The sequence below is a fragment of the Notothenia rossii genome, assembly GCF_949606895.1.
Source record: "Notothenia rossii genome assembly, chromosome: 1".
In the NCBI taxonomy this organism is placed as follows: domain Eukaryota; kingdom Metazoa; phylum Chordata; class Actinopteri; order Perciformes; family Nototheniidae; genus Notothenia; species Notothenia rossii.
The window spans coordinates 27552475-27570456 of record NC_136912.1 but is presented as its reverse complement, the minus strand read 5'-3'; the positions used below and the strand labels follow the sequence as shown (position 1 = coordinate 27570456).

At 41.1% G+C, this 17982-nt stretch overlaps 1 protein-coding gene across 6 annotated transcripts in view; it reads left to right on the top strand.

Annotated features, from left to right (window-relative positions):
* add3a (adducin 3 (gamma) a) overlaps nt 1-16381 on the top strand; it is an 87009-nt gene extending 70628 nt beyond the window's left edge. For 5 of the 6 annotated variants that reach the window (XM_079667929.1, XM_079667926.1, XM_079667925.1 and 2 more), the window contains 6 exons: nt 764-1018; nt 1433-1537; nt 3825-3911; nt 5517-5640; nt 10909-11001; nt 13570-16381. In XM_079667929.1, the coding sequence (XP_079524055.1) occupies nt 764-1018; nt 1433-1537; nt 3825-3911; nt 5517-5640; nt 10909-11001; nt 13570-13820 (915 nt within the window). In that variant the 3' untranslated portion in view covers nt 13821-16381. The remainder of the gene's footprint in view (nt 1-763; nt 1019-1432; nt 1538-3824; nt 3912-5516; nt 5641-10908; nt 11002-13569) is intronic. The other variant, XM_079667930.1, reaches the window with a different exon arrangement.
* Nucleotides 16382-17982: the final 1601 nt, after the last annotated feature.

Below are 17982 nucleotides of genomic sequence, written 5' to 3'. Positions count from 1 at the left end.
GAGAAAGAGTGGGGGGGAATTACAGTAACTACTCTCCACATCCCTTACTAGCCACAGGTTTACAGATCCAAAAAACGAGCTGATTAAACGTGTAGAAAATGGGCGAATGTGAGTCAAGATGTTGCGGGGAAAAGAACAGCTCAGCTGACTGTCTGCATAAAAAGAAGGGGGGGTCAATTCAAGTTAAAAGGTCCACTGTGACAATGGTGCTGATATGAATAGAGAAGGACTAAACGGAACTTCACTGTCAAGCCGAGTGTGGAAAAACGTTCTGACGAACAGCAGGACCAAGTGAGAGTTCAGCGACGGAGAGATGAGAATAAAGAGGAGAGGGATGACTGGTGGAGGGGGGATGGAGAGAGAGGGTCAGACAGGAAATGGCTCTCTCACTCTGTCCTCTGCTGCCAGAACCCTGTGGTCACACCACTGTTTCTCTCTTTCTCTTCCATTTCACTAACTGCGACACTGGCAGCTCAACAAGAGTCACAGAACAAATGCTCATTTCTGATCCTTCTGGTGCAAAAACGAAACACTGAATGCATCATTATGCATGTATAATGAAGTGAGCTACGATCTAACACCATTTATAATTCTAGTGGTGTAAACAGGATGGACCACAGGTCAAATGGGGACTGCATAAACACATCAGAAAAGAACAAATGTATGAATTAGCCTCCATTGGATTCTTTTTCCCTGGTCATTGCAAAACTTTAAACTCATACGAAAGGAAACAGACTAATTGTGATCTTGTTTCCTGCGTCAGGGCTACAGGACGGGTCACGCCTACAGACACCCCATCATGCGAGAGAAGCCCAGGCACAAGAGCGAGGTGGAAATCCCCGCCACGGTCACAGCGTTCATGTTCGAGGAGGACGGGGACTGTGCCACGCGGCTGCCCTTCAAGTTCCAGCAGCAGCGGCAGCAGAGGGAGAAGACGCGCTGGCTCAACTCGCCCAACAGCTACACCAAGGTCAACGTGGAGGGCGGGGAGGAGCGCTACAACAGCAGGACCACCACGGTGAGTGTGTGTGTGTAAGATGATTTGAAAGACATGAGGTATTGTTTTCATTTCTAAAGGTTTGGAGATAGCTGATGACTGATCTTTTTCCTAAGGGTTTAGCATGTTCATTTACATTCATGATAGCCTGACTTGTCATCCAGTTTATTGTACTTGAAAGTACTTTGTTTTGACCGGTTGATCCTGAGTGGTTAAAACCTGATACCAGGTCGCCATCTACTGGCTGAATAAAGAACTGCGTTTATTTTTGACTCAGTTTCCCAGGTTCATGTTTCCAGCTATTTAGTGCCTTAATTAAAGTGTTATATAAATGGGTTCTCATATAAATTGTCTTAGTAGAGTTCATACGTATATTTACAGTTTTGACTGGTTTTTGTTTTGAACAAATAGTGTTTATCTTACTTGTTTTCACAGTGGATGAAGGCTGAAGAGACAGGAACCCCAATCCGGATCGAGGACCCCAATCAGTTCGTCCCTCTCAACACAGATCCCAGTGAGGTGCAGCAGAAGAGGAACAAAGTGAGTCAAACTCCTCTCTTTAACTTCAACTTAACTTTAACTTTTGGTAGATCTTGTAAAAAAATATACATGACATATACAGTGGGGCAAAAAAGTATTTAGTCAGCCACCAATTGTGCAAGTTCTCCCACTTAAAAAGATGAGAGGCCTGTAATTTTCATCCTAGGTATACCTCAACTATGAGAGACGAAATGAGAAGAAAACAAATCCAGAAAATCACATTGTCTGATTTTTAAAGACTTTATTTGCAAATGATGGTGGAAAATAAGTATTTGGTCAATAACAAAAGTTCATCTCAATACTTTGTTATATACCCTTTGTTGGCAATGACAGAGGTCAAACGTTTTCTGTAAGTCTTCACAAGGTTTTCACACACTGTTGCTGGTATTTTGGCCCATTCCTCCATGCAGATCTCCTCTAGAGCAGTGATGTTTTGGGGCTGTCGCTGGGCAACACGAACTTTCAACTCCCTCCAAAGATTTTCTATGGGGTTGAGATCTGGAGACTGGCTAGGCCACTCCAGGACCTTGAAATGCTTCTTACGAAGCCACTCCTTGGTTGCCCGGGCGGTGTGTTTGAGATCATTGTCATGCTGAAAGACCCAGCCACGTTTCATCTTCAATGCCCTTGCTGATGGAAGGAGGTTGTCACTCAAAATCTCACGATACATGGCCCCATTCATTCTTTCCTTTACACGGATCAGTCGTCCTGGTCCCTTTGCAGAAAAACAGCCCCAAAGCATGATGTTTCCACCCCCATGTTTCACAGTAGGTATGGTGTTCTTTGGATGCAACTCAGCATTCTTTCTCCTCCAAACACGTCTAGTTGAGTTTTTACCAAGAAGTTCTATTTTGGTTTCATCTGACCATATGACATTCTCCCAATCCTCTTCTGGATCATCTAAATGCTCTCTAGCAAACTTCAGACGGGCCTGGACATGTACTGGCTTAAGCAGGGGGACACGTCTGGCACTGCAGGATTTGAGTCCCTGGCGGCGTAGTGTGTTACTGATGGTAGCCTTTGGTACTTTGGTCCCAGCTCTCTGCAGGTCATTGACTAGGTCCCCCCGTGTGGTTATGGGATTTTTGCTCACCGTTCTTGTGATCATTTTGACCCCACGGGATGAGATCTTGTGTGGAGCCCCAGATCGAGGGAGATTATCAGTGGTCTTGTATGTCTTCCATTTTCTAATGATTGCTCCCACAGTTGATTTCTTCACACCAAGCTGCTTACCTATTGCAGATTCAGTCTTCCCAGCCTGGTGCAGGTCTAGAATGTTGTTTCTGGTGTCCTTTGACAGCTCTTTGGTCTTGGCCATAGTGGAGTTTGGAGTGTGACTGTTTGAGGTTGTGGACAGGTGTCTTTTATACTGATAACAAGTTCAAACAGGTGCCATTAATACAGTTAACATGTGGAGGACAGAGGAGGCTCTTAAAGAAGAAGTTACAGTTCTGTGAGAGCCAGAAATCTTGTTTGTTTGTAGGTGACCAAATACTTATTTTCCACCATAATTTGCAAATAAAATCTTTAAAAATCAGACAATGTGAGTTTCTGGATTTTTTTTTCTAATTTTGTCTCTCATAGTTGAGGTATACCTAGGATGAAAATTACAGGCCACTCATCTTTTTAAGTGGGAGAACTTGCACAATTGGTGGCTGACTAAATACTTTTTGCCCCACTGTATATATCCTATGTGAGCGGTGTAGACAGGCTCTCCCCTCCTTATTTTACATGTCGACACCAGGACTTTTTTGAGGAGATGCAGTGTTTACCAAAATACAAACTGAAAAAACACAGTGTTAATTTCTCCTCATGCAGTCTGCGCTGTGTGCAGGGCATATACCGTCTCTTTCTCTCGCTGTACCAAACAGCTTTACTGTACTAAGCTTTTCAAAAATGTGCTCCACTTCCCCTATAATTTGATAGTGTGGCGAAACTTCCTGTAACTGTTCCAGAAGTCTGAACCATACAAGAAACGTTTAACATTCAATACAAAGTGGATCATGGTTCAGTTATCTTCAGCACAACACCACTTCTTTATGTAGGTCCAAGATTCAGCATTCTGGGTCAGACGAGGTTTCACATCTGTACTTTTGGTTTGGAACCGAAACATTTCAAAGACACAAAACAACGTAGGTGTGAAAGGGCCCTCAGTGAGCACTGGACCATACAGGTTGTTCTGTCATTTATATTTTAAGTCTGAATCCTCTTGACCTCAGTTTTAAATCAAAGAAAGTCACTAGTAACTTTTCCTGATGACTTCATTGTGTGTTTTGTCCTATCTCAGATCAGAGAGCAGAACCGGTTTGATATGATGACGTCCGGGCCGCGCTCTCAGCACCTTGCAGGAATCCCCATTGATGAACCGCGACGGGTAGGGGTTTCTTCCATTTTCATATCTTCAAATCAAAAATACACTTTGTTTGCTAACCTTAAAACCTGATTTTGGTCTGGTTTTGTCTGGTTTTGTTGAATGTCTACACTTGACCTGTAACACAAGAAATAACAATAAGCATTGTTTGATTTAACAAACCAAACAGATTTCCTTTGCTTCCTGCTGAAAGGGGTATCAATTCACTGCAAGTTCTTTGGCAGCAAAAATTAGAGCTTCGTTGATTTTTAAGGCATTTTTCCATTATTTGAATTTACAAATTACACACAGCATACAGCATATACATTACTGATGTTCTGAAGTGTGAAGTGTGTTTCTTTCCATTTTGTTCAGAATCAGAGACTTTGACATATTTGACACTACACATGTAGGTCGAAGGATTCTGGCAAATTAAAAATTAAATAAAAAAAAAGCTCCAGTATGTGTCGGTTTTTTGGCCACCGGTTTATTGCAGATTACCACTCGGGCTCCCTGCTGCACTAAAGCAACACTGCACATTTCCCTAATTAGTTTTTTATTGAGCAATAACTCAAAGGTGTTCTCAGTTGTTCTGGCTGATTGGACACAAGTGGAAACACCTGTGTCGGCGTTCCTTTGGTGCGTTTAATCATCTACATCAGGAGTGGAGACAATCTAATGACACCTCTCAGCCACCAGGAGGAGGCAAGAGAGAACATTTAGCAAAGGCTCAAGGAACATCTAGTAGGTTGGAACTGTACATAGCTATTAAGAGGAAAGATGTAATAAACAGTGATAAATAAATAGGAAAGACACAAGTGTAGACGTTCTCAATGCTGATGGTTCTGTGGCTGGTGTCTTGTTTTTGAAGGATCTGGTGCAGATAAACCTTCTGGTAAATATCCACAAGTGTTTTTCCATTTTTTCCATTTCAGTGGTGTCTTTTTTGTTCACACCTTTTTTCCCTGTTCAGAACAGAAAGACATTGCATGTTTTTATCATTATGTCATTCTTGATGATTGACACAGAATTTTCACAAAATGTCCTTTTTGTTTATTCAAAGTTGAACTTGTTGTTTTCCTGCGTGTGAGATTTTGAAATGAGTTGTTATGTCTGTGCATGATGTTTTAAGGAGATATTTTAACACATCTAAGCAGACATGTTGTTATATGTGTTTTGTACTGTAGGTGTGCATGCATGACTTGTGAGTATGATGGTATGATGCACTAGTACACGTGTCGTGCTTTAACAGTGTTCATGTTTCCACAGTCTGTTAAAAATATGTTGGTCTGCAGACTAATTGGTTGAGAGTCTGTGCAGGGATAGTGATAACATGAGTTCTGAGTGATGTGGTCGACACTTTTATCTTTATATGAGCCGCCTGAGTTTGGTTGTAATTAACCACTCAGACAGTGGGTTTGTGCGGCTTTGGGAGTACGTGTACGTGTATGTGTGTGTGTGTGTGTGTACTGTATGATGGTGTTGGTGTTTAAAAAACGTGTTTGTGTTCCAGAAGAAGAGAAAAAAAAAGTATCTGTTTTTTGCATGTGCATGAATGTATTCCTGCCCTGAAGAGTGTGTGTGTGTGTGTGTGCTCCCCTCTCACCCGTCTCCCTGTCTCCCCCTCAGCCATACGTGCCCACAGAGGAGGAGCAGATGGCTCCCCTGCCTCCAAACCCCTTCAGTGAGCTGTCGGAGAAGGAGCCGCACGAGTACCACAAGAACGTGGAGAGGAGGCAGCTCGGCCCCAGTGGTACGACACACACACTTCAAAACACACACTTGGAAATACATGAAAACGCAAACACACCAGTGCAGATATTCATAGGTGTGTGGATTTTATTCTGAAATATTTCATGCTCAACTTGAAAACACCAAACCCAGTCACACTGAGAGACATGGACCACACACACACACACACACACACACACACACACACACACACACACACACACACACACACACACACACACACACACACACACACACACACACACACACACACACACACACACACACACACACACACACACACACACACACACACACACACACACACACACACACACACACTCGAGTGACTTTTACTCAATGCCAAAAACTGTGAGCCGCAGACAACCCTACCGATATGTAAAGGATATTGTAAGGACAGATTATTGTACAGATTTCAATCAATCAATCAATAATCAATCTGTGAAGCCACAATTTAGAAAGCTGCCGAAAGAGATTGGAGCTAGCGAGATTTGTCACCAGATTTCAGCGAGCAGCCGGTCTTTGCTGTCCCCAAAGATGTCCCTGCTGATATATCATCAGCCAACATATCGGTTTATATTTTGGCAGAAAGTTCAATTTTCCGCGTTTCTGTTTTTATATGTAGGATTTTAACGCATCATGTTAACCTTAATTTCTCTTTACATTTCACAAAATGCTGCTATTACGGTCGTCTAAGTCAAATTATTTTTAAAACTATGAGAAAATCCCCCACTGCCGGCACAGTATCTTTATCGAAACTCAACTCAAAACAACATCTGAGGTTTCAACGCGAAAAGCATTTGTTTAAACAAATAATATTGTCAAATATACAATTATCATATTCAACCTTCCTGTTGTCTTCGGGTCAAATCTGACCGATTTACTACTTTCATCAATCATAACTTTTTTGTTTTACAATCGACTGCATTAAGGCTTCATGATATCCTTCACAGTAGACATTTGAACATATACAATTGTTGATCACCACTTTCATTACATTTGGGATGATGTAGTCAACTTTGTAAATCCCCTGGTGTTCCCGGCTCTAAATGTGTTCCCCCCCCCCCCCCCCCCTTATGTGCCCAATCGCCCCATGTGAATCGCACCTGGCACACACAAACACACACAATAGAAGGGTTAAATGTTTCCAAGATATTTCACTACCCTCAAAAAATCTTTTCAGTGAATATAATAATATCAAAGTGCCAACGCACACCAGGATACTAGGTTAGACGCTGATTTATTAACAGGTTATTTTAAAAACAAGCCCCCATAGATCTCTCCTGTAATCTTTCAATAAATAGAAAATATGCCTTCCTTAATCTCCTGGTGTGTGCTGTAACTTTGATTTATTTTTGGTTGACTTAACCCGGCCCAGCTGGCACCGAGGAGAGGAGAAGCGCTCTGCGCCGGGTTTCTTCAATTCCTCTTTAATCTCGCAGATAACTCTCTCTAACAAGTATCAGGCTTCTTCCCACTATAGTCGGCTCCATGAGCTTTTTCATTTGTCTGGGAGACTTTCAACTGCAGAAAAAGAAGAGACCCTCTCCTCCAGATGTGAGCATGTCCAGCTGAAGCTGTTAAAGTTGTTAACAAGCACCATCTGACAACGTCAAGCACTCATAATCGGCTAAAACAGCTGGAGCAGATTTCAAACTGAGCCTGAAACCAAATCAGGATTTCTTTAAAGTGGCAAGCTGCTTCTCCTCGTCCTCTTTAAACTTTGATTTGCAGATTGATTTCTGAACATTTTGAGTTTATATCTGTAGTCTCTCAGCAGTTTTATAATATCAGGGCCTGTTGCGCTATCGCCTTAGCAGCGACCCCATGGGACGCTCCCATATTCTAACACACTGCCTGCCTCAGGTATCACATACAAACACACACACACATCTACAGTGGGGCAAAAAAGTATTTAGTCAGCCACCAATTGTGCAAGTTCTACCACTTAAAAAGATGAGAGAGGCCTGTAATTTTCATCCTAGGTATACCTATGAGAGACAAAATGAGAAAAAAAAATCCAGAAAATCACCGTCTGATTTTTAAAGAATGTATTTGCAAATGATTGTTGAAAATAAGTATTTGGTCAATAACGAAAGTTCATCTCAATACTTTGTTATATACCCTTTGTTGGCAATGACAGAGGTCAAACGTTTTCTGTAAGTCTTCACAAGGTTTTCACACACTTTTGCTGGTATTTTGGCCCATTCCTCCATGCAGATCTCCTCTAGAGCAGTGATGTTTTGGGGCTGTCGCTGGGCAACACGGACTTTCAACTCCCTCCAAAAAATGTCTATGGGGTTGAGATCTGGAGACTGGCTAGGCCACTCCAGGACCTTGAAATGCTTCTTGCGAAGCCACTCCTTCGTTGCCCGGGCGGTGTGTTTGGGATCATTGTCATGCTGAAAGACCCAGCCATGTTTCATCTTCAATGCCCTTGCTGATGGAAGGAGGTTGTCACTCAAAATCTCACGATACATGGCCCCATTCATTCTTTCCTTTACACGGATCAGTCGTCCTGGTCCCTTTGCAGAAAAACAGCCCCAAAGCATGATGTTTCCACCCCCATGTTTCACAGTAGGTATGGTGTTCTTTGGATGCAACTCAGCGTTCTTTCTCCTCCAAACACGTCTAGTTGAGTTTTTACCAAAAAGTTATATTTTGGTTTCATCTGACCATATGACATTCTCCCAATCCTCTTCTGGATCATCTAAATGCTCTCTAGCAAACTTCAGACGGGCCTGGACATGTACTGGCTTAAGCAGGGGGACACGTCTGGCACTGCAGGATTTGAGTCCCTGGCGGCGTAGTGTGTTACTGATGGTAGCCTTTGTTACTTTGGTCCCAGCTCTCTGCAGGTCATTAACTAGGTCCCCCCGTGTGGTTCTGGGATTTTTGCTCACCGTTCTTGTGATCATTTTGACCCCACGGGGTGAGATCTTGCGTAGAGCCCCAGATCGAGGGAGATTATCAGTGGTCTTGTATGTCTTCCATTTTCTAATAATTGCTCCCACAGTTGATTTCTTCACACCAAGCTGCTTACCTATTGCAGATTCAGTCTTCCCAGCCTGGTGCAGGTCTACAATTTTGTTTCTGGTGTCCTTTGACAGCTCTTTGGTCTTGGCCATGGTGGAGTTTGGAGTGTGACTGTTTGAGGTTGTGGACAGGTGTCTTTTATACTGATAACGAGTTCAAACAGGTGCCATTAATACAGTTAACAAGTGGAGGACAGATGAGGCTCTTAAAGAAGAAGTTACAGGTCTGTGAGAGCCAGAAATCTTGTTTGTTTGGAGGTGACCAAATACTTATTTTACCGAGGAATTTACCAATAAATTCTTTAAAAACCAGACAATGTGATTTCCTGGATTCTTTCCCCTCATTTTGTCTCTCATAGTTGAAGTGTACCTAGGATGAAAATTGCGCTGTTCCCTGCGGGCTCCACTTCTCTGTGTGTGTGTGTGTGTGTGTGTGTGTGTGTGTGTGTGTGTGTGTGTGTGTGTGTGTGTGTGTGTGTGTGTGTGTGTGTGTGTGTGTGTGTGTGTGTGTGTGTGTGTGTGTGTGTGTGTGTGTGTGTGTGTGTGTGTGTGTGTGTGTGTGTGTGTGTGTGTGTGTGTGTGTGTGTGTGTGTGTGTGTGTGTGTGTGTGTGTGTGTGTGTGTGTGTGTGTGTGTGTGTGTGTGTGTGTGTGTGTGTGTGTGTGTGTGTGTGTGTGTGTGCACTGTAAGAGAGGCCGGTGTGACTAAGATAGCAGACCGAACAGACAGCAGGCCTTCACACCATGATCGGAACCCGTTGCTATGACACTGTTGCCCCCACAGCCCCACCAATCCCTGGTGGCCAATCTGGGTGCAAGCTGGAGACCGTCTGTAGTGCCCTGATATATGCCTGGGCCACACACACACACACACACACACACATACATACAACCACACACACAAATAGGTTTTGCCTGTGATGAGGTGTGTCAAGTCCACCCTGTATATCATTTTTGAAGTATAATTGTCAAATCTAATACAATTAGCCACATGCGGTGAAGTATAAAGGAGCATATTGCAGCCATAATTGCTTTGAGGTGCACTTTTATTGGTCTAAGTACTTTTTAACGTGACAACACGCATGCAGCTTACTCTCTAATAAAAAATGCAACAACTTCAAACTGGGTTCACTCTTCAAAACGTGACTTTATGCATGTTACATCTGATACAGAAGTAACATACACACACCAGGCTGTTATGCAACCCTGTTCTATATGCCGTGACGCTAACTGTATGTGTAACCCTGAATGTGCTAATTAATGTTTTCGGTAAGTGATATGGGAATGTCATTCATTCACACAAATCAGTTTTAAAACTAATGAAGCTGCTAAACCTGAGCTAGACTCTAACATTTACTCTATATGTACAGAAGCTGTTTTAAAAGCTGATTTCATCATGTGAGTGATACAGAAACTTAGTCCAGAAGTGCTTAGTTAGTTCAGGAGGCAGGAGTGGATCTTTTACAACAGTTCCCTTAGAAGAGTAAGGAAATGAAGCCCATCGAATGTTTGTATTACCCATAGAGAGAGGGTATCAGGGTCATATGGTTAATCAATGTCGCAATTCTATAAAAAGTAGATTTTCTTAATAATAAGGAGAGAATCAGTGACATAAAGCATACGTCTGTCAAATCATATATACTAATTAAATAGCTTTTTTAAATAGATATTGTTAAAAATTACTATTTTGGTTAATAATATCATCACTAAACATCACATCCTCCTATAATGCTCAGCCCTAGCTGTTGATATAGTTAATCTCCTTCTCTTTAAAAGTGCCTGATAATGCATCATATTTGAAAGCTTCATAATAAAGTGGTAATACATGACCCACCTTATTAGCAGGTTTTGTGTTAGCATGTGTCACAGGGAGCTAGCTGCTCTGGAAATAACACCTTCAGCCCTTAGGTTTCCTGTCCGGGCGTCTGTGCATATCAGTGGGATCTTAAGGCTCAATACAATATTACAGCCACCAGGAGAATCACATGACAAACGAGTGAGGATGAACAGACAAGGACTTTTGTAAATGTTGTGTCAAAGCAGCTGTGCATGGCCTGATTCTAACATGTGTGTTACCACTAATCTCTCCAACTCCCTCACCTCCCTCTCCCTTCATCCCCCTCCCCAACCTCTCATCCCACTCACCCCTGCTGTCGTCCTGCTACTTCAATCCTCTACACCACCCTGCAATCCCCTCATCCCTCCCTCACCCCCTCCCCCTCCCCCCTGCCTGCAGATGGAGAGCACGAGCTAACCTCCGACGACGGCTCCTCTCTCTCTCAGTCTCTCTCTCTCCCCCAGTCTCCGCAAAGCACTCCAGCTAAAGAAGGTATAACTCACCCAGGGGGAGAGACACTGTGTCAGAAAGATCTTCAGTGCCTTGCTGTGTGTCTTTAACACCAGATGTGTGTTTAAGTGTGTGTGCAAATTAATATGAAATGGACTAAAAGCTCCCTATGCAATGCCTGATCCGTGCTATAAGGATGCAATGCTCCTACTCTAATGAAACCGCAATAATATCCCATCAACTCTATTCTAAACCTAATTAGATGTGTATCCTAAATACATAGCTGCTGTTGGTCATTAGAACTCATCCATACCCTCCAGGAGTGATGAAACAACCTTTAGAGCACTTTCTCACTCGAGTAACATAACAAACTACAGTTTTTAAAGCACATGTTTATACATTTGAGAACAATATATAATATACAATATCAGAATCAAGTTGTAAGGACTCAGTTATTATTCATTACAGCAGCAATTTTCTTAACCTTACTTGAACTGCCTGCCTTGTTGGGGCATTCAGGGACATGTCACATTTCAGTGGATGCCAAACCCACACCTTTTTAATTCAAGACCAAATGTACATACATTAATTCATAATAGCTATGTTAGCTTTATTCTTTGTCCTCTGGATTTGATTGTAAAGTAATGGTTTTACAATTTGGGAAAATGTTGTTCTTATTGATTTACTTTGGCCAAGATTCAGAAAAAAATATCCATACCACTGATGACTTTACATAAAGTATAAAGCAAGAGTCAGGTGATGGTATGACATGCTCAGCATTAAGATGTTAAGCACAAATAAGTCTTCTATGAAATCATTGGCTTTAATTGAGAATTCAAATGTTATTGTTTTAAAATGAAAAACATAGGTGTCATACAATAGCGAATTTAGTGTTTTACAGAGTTCAATAGTTATAATATGTGTGAACGATTTAATGATGAACAACATTTACATTTGTTTTCAAAATATTGATCACAGAGTCTTTAGCTAGCTAACTGTGTATCTTGAATGTTAGTGTCCTTATATGCACTGCCAACTCAAATTGTCTAAACACATTCCCATCAGCACGAGATCCTTTTCTTCTCTTGCCTTTGGTGTAAATCATGACAGACCTGCCGGGTTGGAAACATGAGCTTGCTTTGATGTCATCACATGATTTCTGGGTATTGAATGTCTCTTGCTGCCATTTAGATCTACAGTCCCATATCTATTAGCCAGACATTCTTGTGTCTGACATTTGAAGCCAGTATGTTGCCTCTTAGAGAGACAAAGATCACAGCGGCCTCTCCACATGTTGTAAATAATGACACTGAGATTGACTTCCTGTCAGCTTCCCCCCAGCACAAACACTCAAAACCACACAATGAGTAACAATTAATCCACAACGGCTCACACTGGCTCAGGGGACCCATATTCTCTGACTCCACAACTATGAGGTCAGCCTGTTGCTGTGCTGAAACCAGGTCAATTGTTGTGTGAGTTGTTAATTGTGTCTGCTTTTTTATTTTTATTTTTATAATACAATAGGTTGCTGTGCATTCTCCACATATAGAAAGTGATGTGACATTAGCAGGACTGTTACGATAACACTCATTAAGAGAGTGGGTTTAAGCCCCTTTTTTTAGGATAAAGGGAGGACAGACTCTTGGCTATCAGGTCACTGGATTTTAAAGATCACGGGCACGTCATTAAATATGTAGAGCACTGGGACAGCCTGTCTCTGCGAGTGAAGCAAAGTTCATCGTGCAGTTCAGAAGGTAACGGTGGGTTTGATGCAGCAAAGCCTCACTTTGGTCACATGAGCATTGTGAGGTTAGACACAACCACATGAAGACCTGTAAAATACAACGCAACCCAACACAGTACTCCTGCAAATACTATAACTTGGAGAAGCTTATTAATATATTTGTATTTGATAGTGATAGACCATGGTAATAAACATTAGTAGTTGGCAAACATGCTAATTTAAGTCTTTTGTCCTTAGCCTATGACTTAGCTGAGACTGCAGGAGAGTATTTGGTCGACTATCTTTTTTAAGTTGGGCTTGTTTTTATTCTGTAATTATATTATTTACAAGCTGTCATTTATTCTTAAAACTGTTACAGCTGTTCACGTTGGCAAGCTCAGTCCTTGTCTGATGGATTCATTACTGATAAATACTGATCAAATTAAACGGTTAGCATAAAATTAAAAAGATAATATAATTGATTAAATGAAGGATAAGGATATGAAATTGCAAAAACTGGAAAGCCAAAAATTATACTTCGCATAACAACATATCCCTAAAGGTTTTTATGACGTATTTTAGCCTGTGTGTGCTGGTTTTAGTTTATTTTTGTTATTTCTCAACATATTATTTACCACAAAAATATTTCATATATGTTTTATTTATACCATCAGTTTGGATTTAGCTTTTAGTATCTCACTATTTTTCACTACTCTATCATGAGAACTTGTACTCACATGAGTCATATGAAGTGTAGGTCATACGTGTAGTTATGAGTTGTGTGTGCTCCCAGTTAATAGGGTGTGTCTGGCACAAACATGTGAAACTGTCTTTGTTTCTTGTCCCGTGTCCTCATCTGACCTGTGTCCCCCCTCCCCCCTCAGACAACCACACGGTCCTTATGAACGGCAAAGAGGACCACGGCGACGTGGACACAGATCTGTGCAAGCGCGTGAGCCAGCTGACCACCAGCGTGGAGAGCGTGGAGATCACTGTGCGCTCGAGCGAAAAGATCAAAGAGGCGCTGTCCCCGGAGAGCTCGCCCTCCAAGTCGCCCAACACCAAGAAGAAGAAGAAGTTCCGCACCCCGTCCTTCCTGAAGAAGAACAAAAAGAAAGAGAAGACGGAGGCCTGAGAGCAGACAGAGCACCGTCTGAAGAAGAAAGAGGGGCAGCAGCCGTTCTGTTAACGTCTGTGTTTTTACTTTGTCTCCGTTTTCCATGTCCTCTTATGATTTGAATTTTATTTGAATTTTTTTAACAAATGCTTTTATGTGCAAAAGGCAGTAGAACGGATTACATAAAAAAGGAATTGGTTTGCAACAGAAAAAATCTCCTTCTGCAAAAAAGACAATAATGTTTGTGAAAGTTTGTGATGAGCATGCGGTGCCACAGATTGAGGCTGCAGCAGGTTGGGGGTCTATAACCTCTTCACCTAGGCAGCACCCTAACAGTCCTCTTCAGAGGCCTTCGGGTGTCATTTGAGGAGATTTAAGTCCTGAATAACTGGCTCCTCTTGTGGTGTTTCCCAGGCCGAAAAATATAACTTGAAACCACCTCGCGTATTGCTTGCTACAAAATAGATTGTGTTGTAAAACTGCACAAGTTGAAACTAGACCTTCTTTTAAGACTCTTCCGGTCTTTTAATTTTTAGTTTTCTGGTCACCTGACCCTGAATAGGGAACTGAGAGGCTGCATGAAATTTGAAGTCACACTGGAAATCTGGTCTCAGAAAAAACAGCCAGAGTTTGAGTTGATTTATTTACTGTGAGGTTTTCTCTCCGCTCTCTCACGCTTCTGTAGCTTCTCTTCCGCTGATTGTGGCCGAACAAGAAGACGAGTTTAAGAGTGGACAGTGAGGACGAAGGCTGGCAGTTTAGCACAACTACGTTGACACAATCTCAGAATATTTATGTAGCATTTTCATATCTTCTCCTCTTCATCTCAATGTTTTTTTTATTTGGGGGGGGGGGGTTGCCAAACTAAACGGAAGAAAAGAAAAACAATCTAATTTTAGTAAAGCGTCAGTTTTTCTAGTTTTTCATCTCATGAAATGTTATCTTTTTTTATCAAACACAAATTTGGTATTAGTCAACTCTGTTTTCTACTCATTTGTAAGCTTTCACAGAGAATTACAGATGTTACGCATGTTTTCTCTTTTTTGCAAGAACTGAATTTATATGGCTGACTATGTCCTGTAGTAATGCCTGATTGCTCAAATGTTATTCTAATAGTACAGAGTACACAAATGTACTATATAACACAGATATATGAAAACTGGATATGTTGGCTATAGATTTTTAACGATATATTTTTTATTTTATTGTGCTGCACTTTTCTCGTGGTATATAACACATTTAGTGGCAGGTGGTTTCACCAGTGAAGGAAATTGTGAAGTTTCTGATAAAAGATGTGCAAGTAGCAAACGAGGCACGGGGCCAGAGAGAGGTCAGGACCCAGCAAGTGAGTCAAATGGAGAAAGAATGATCTTTCATTGGTGTCACATGAATGATCTCTACTTCTCAACAAAACGGGAAGTGTAGTGCGGAAACTACCAGCAGTAGCCAGCTCAAATGAGTCATTTGGAGTCGTGGAGTTCGAAGAGGTGACAACTTTTATTTTGGTGTGTTTGTGTTTTTTTTTAAGCCATATTGTAATAATTTTTTCCACCATTGTTTTTAATAATCAGACAAGGGTTGCGTTTCTCGTCTGCCTGTATAGGCGTCAAGGAGCCGAACAAAACCTCCCTAAAATCACCCCAGTGACTGCATCGACACCCCTCAGGCTCCCCAAAAACTTTTTTCTGTAGCTGCATTTATAGCAGCTACGTTTCCTCTCTTAATTCTCCGTTTATTTCCTCCCGCAACTGGAACATTTTGGAGGTCATGTGGACATTATATTTGTATTGCTTGCTCTGCGAGCCCGCTTGTCATTTCAGCGTCTAAAGCCTCCCCTCATGTAATTTCTCTTGTAAACACGTTGGTGTGGTAACTGTCAGTTGACCCACAGTTGAACTCTGCAAAGCCAAAGTGTGATGGGTTGCCACATATTCTCCTCCCCCTGCAGTTTAACCAGATGTACCAATATCCCAGCTAGCAATGTGAAGTATTGGATTTGGGGGCAGGGTTTAGGGACACATCTTTAGCTGTGTTAAATGAGAGCTTTTTGCTCTGGGTAAAGAGCTGAGGTCACACCAATGAGAGATAGAGAAAGGAGGTGTGAGTTTGGAAATGGAAGTGCTTATGTGTGTGTAGTAAAGAGGAGAAACCAGACACTAACGCACCATGTTTTTATCACTCAAAATGTCTTCTTTTCTCAAACCATCTCTCCTTCTGGGAACTTTCTTTCATCCTCCATTTGTATCGCAGTACGCTTTTTTATTTCTTCTTTTAGTTTGCAGAGAGCACTAGGCTTTTTTATTAACCATTTTATGAGCATAAATTGCTTCCAGATGAACTGAATGTGCATTGCATCCCTTTATTTTTCACCTCTGTTTCCGACTGTTTGCACCTTGCTTTACTAATGCCTCTCTATCCATCTTTTTTCTGTTTTAAAAAAAATTGCTTTGGCATGCCAGAATGAACCAAGCTACTTTGTGACCTGTGAAAATCCTATATAAAATGGTTATCTAATGGAGTTGCTCTTAGATGTATTGCTAATCAATGTAAATTCACAAATAAAACTGTATTTTAAGAAACGGACGCTCATTATTCATGTTTGTTCACCACAATTTGCCTCATGCCTCAAGGGTTCTTTTTAAGTTCAACATAATCCATACACACTCATGTTCCTTTATGCCATTATAATGAATTGAGCAGGTATATGAAGTGTAAACAGTTTTAAAAGCTGAATTATTCATGATATATTACAGTATTTTAGAGAGCTTCAAATAGAATGGTCTTTCCTGAAATACTGTTCTTGAGTGTTAAATGAGCAGGAAAACTGGTGCCTTGTTTCCCCTCTATTCATGAGAATGAGTATATATTTTTTGTGTGAATAGTTTAATCAGTAAGTCATGGCAAATGTATGGCAATACAAGTGAAATGTTACAATGATCATAACATATGCATAGGAAATGCAGAAGCACTTGAGCAGAGAGAGCACAATGACACTTGACACATTTAGATATTAAAACAACGAGGGCAGTAAAAGAGAAGGTATTTTCTCAAATAAATTCACTCCAGAATTGTACCAATCAATATGAAATATATTTTGTTATTGAAATAAATACTGTATTTTATTTTGTATCCCTGTAAATTAGTGTATACTTTAGTATTTGTTAAGCAGTGGTGCCTGTGCAGGAGGACATCCACAATGTTTACTGGTGTAGGAAAAAGAAACTTATTACCCGTAATCCCTGGTTAGTTTTTACCTATAAAAGAAAAATATTTAAATCAAAAATTAACTAGTGCCTACTTTATTACCCACTATACAACTCTACCCCAGGGAGTTTAGTCCGTTCCTGTTATGCTAGCAGAAGCTAAAGTCGTAAGCTCACTTTTTTCTAACTTTATTTCCAAATGTGTACTTGAAAGCCCTTTTTAGGTTGCGCCCCTTTTCGTTCTGTGCTCCAAAAACAGTAGAGCAAGCTTGGTCACAGCAGAAACAACTTTCCCATTTCCTTTTAAACTGATTATGCTACGTATGTTCAAAGCTAAGATTACTATGTAACATCCAGTATATTGTTGTCGCAACCTTGACCTACATATTACATTGTTTATTGCCACATCAAGCTGTTAACTTAACGTCATTAAGTTAGCTAATGTTAGCTAAACATGAGCTAACTAGCTAGCTAACACTAAATAAAAAGGACCTAATATCAGATCACCAATGACGGTTGCTGACATATTTTTAAGATGATGTGAATCATCGTTAGCCAGAAGAATTCAAGGCTAACATTATTTTGTTCATATTATCTCTGTAAGTCTACTTTCAGCACAGAAGTAACTTTTTTGGTGGTAATCATTTTTGATATACACAAAGTCCAACCTCCTGACAAAAGTTGCCTTAGTAAAGGTTATCACCCGGAATATTTCCCTCAAATGTATACTGGACCTCTTGCGTTTGCTTCTTGGCGTTTCCTTTTCAAGCTTGTCCAACATTGCAACTGTAACTAAGGGGGGCGGGACTTAGGATTGGGTGCCTACTCAAGTAACATCACTTGATCTTTCATATCTCCCTTTTAGTGCAACAAAGGCTTCATTCAACTTTTTCCACACACAAAGTAGCAATCCCCAAAGACCTTTAAACAGACGTTGATGTTTAAAATCAGTGGAGTTCCCCAGATTTAAAGTTCAA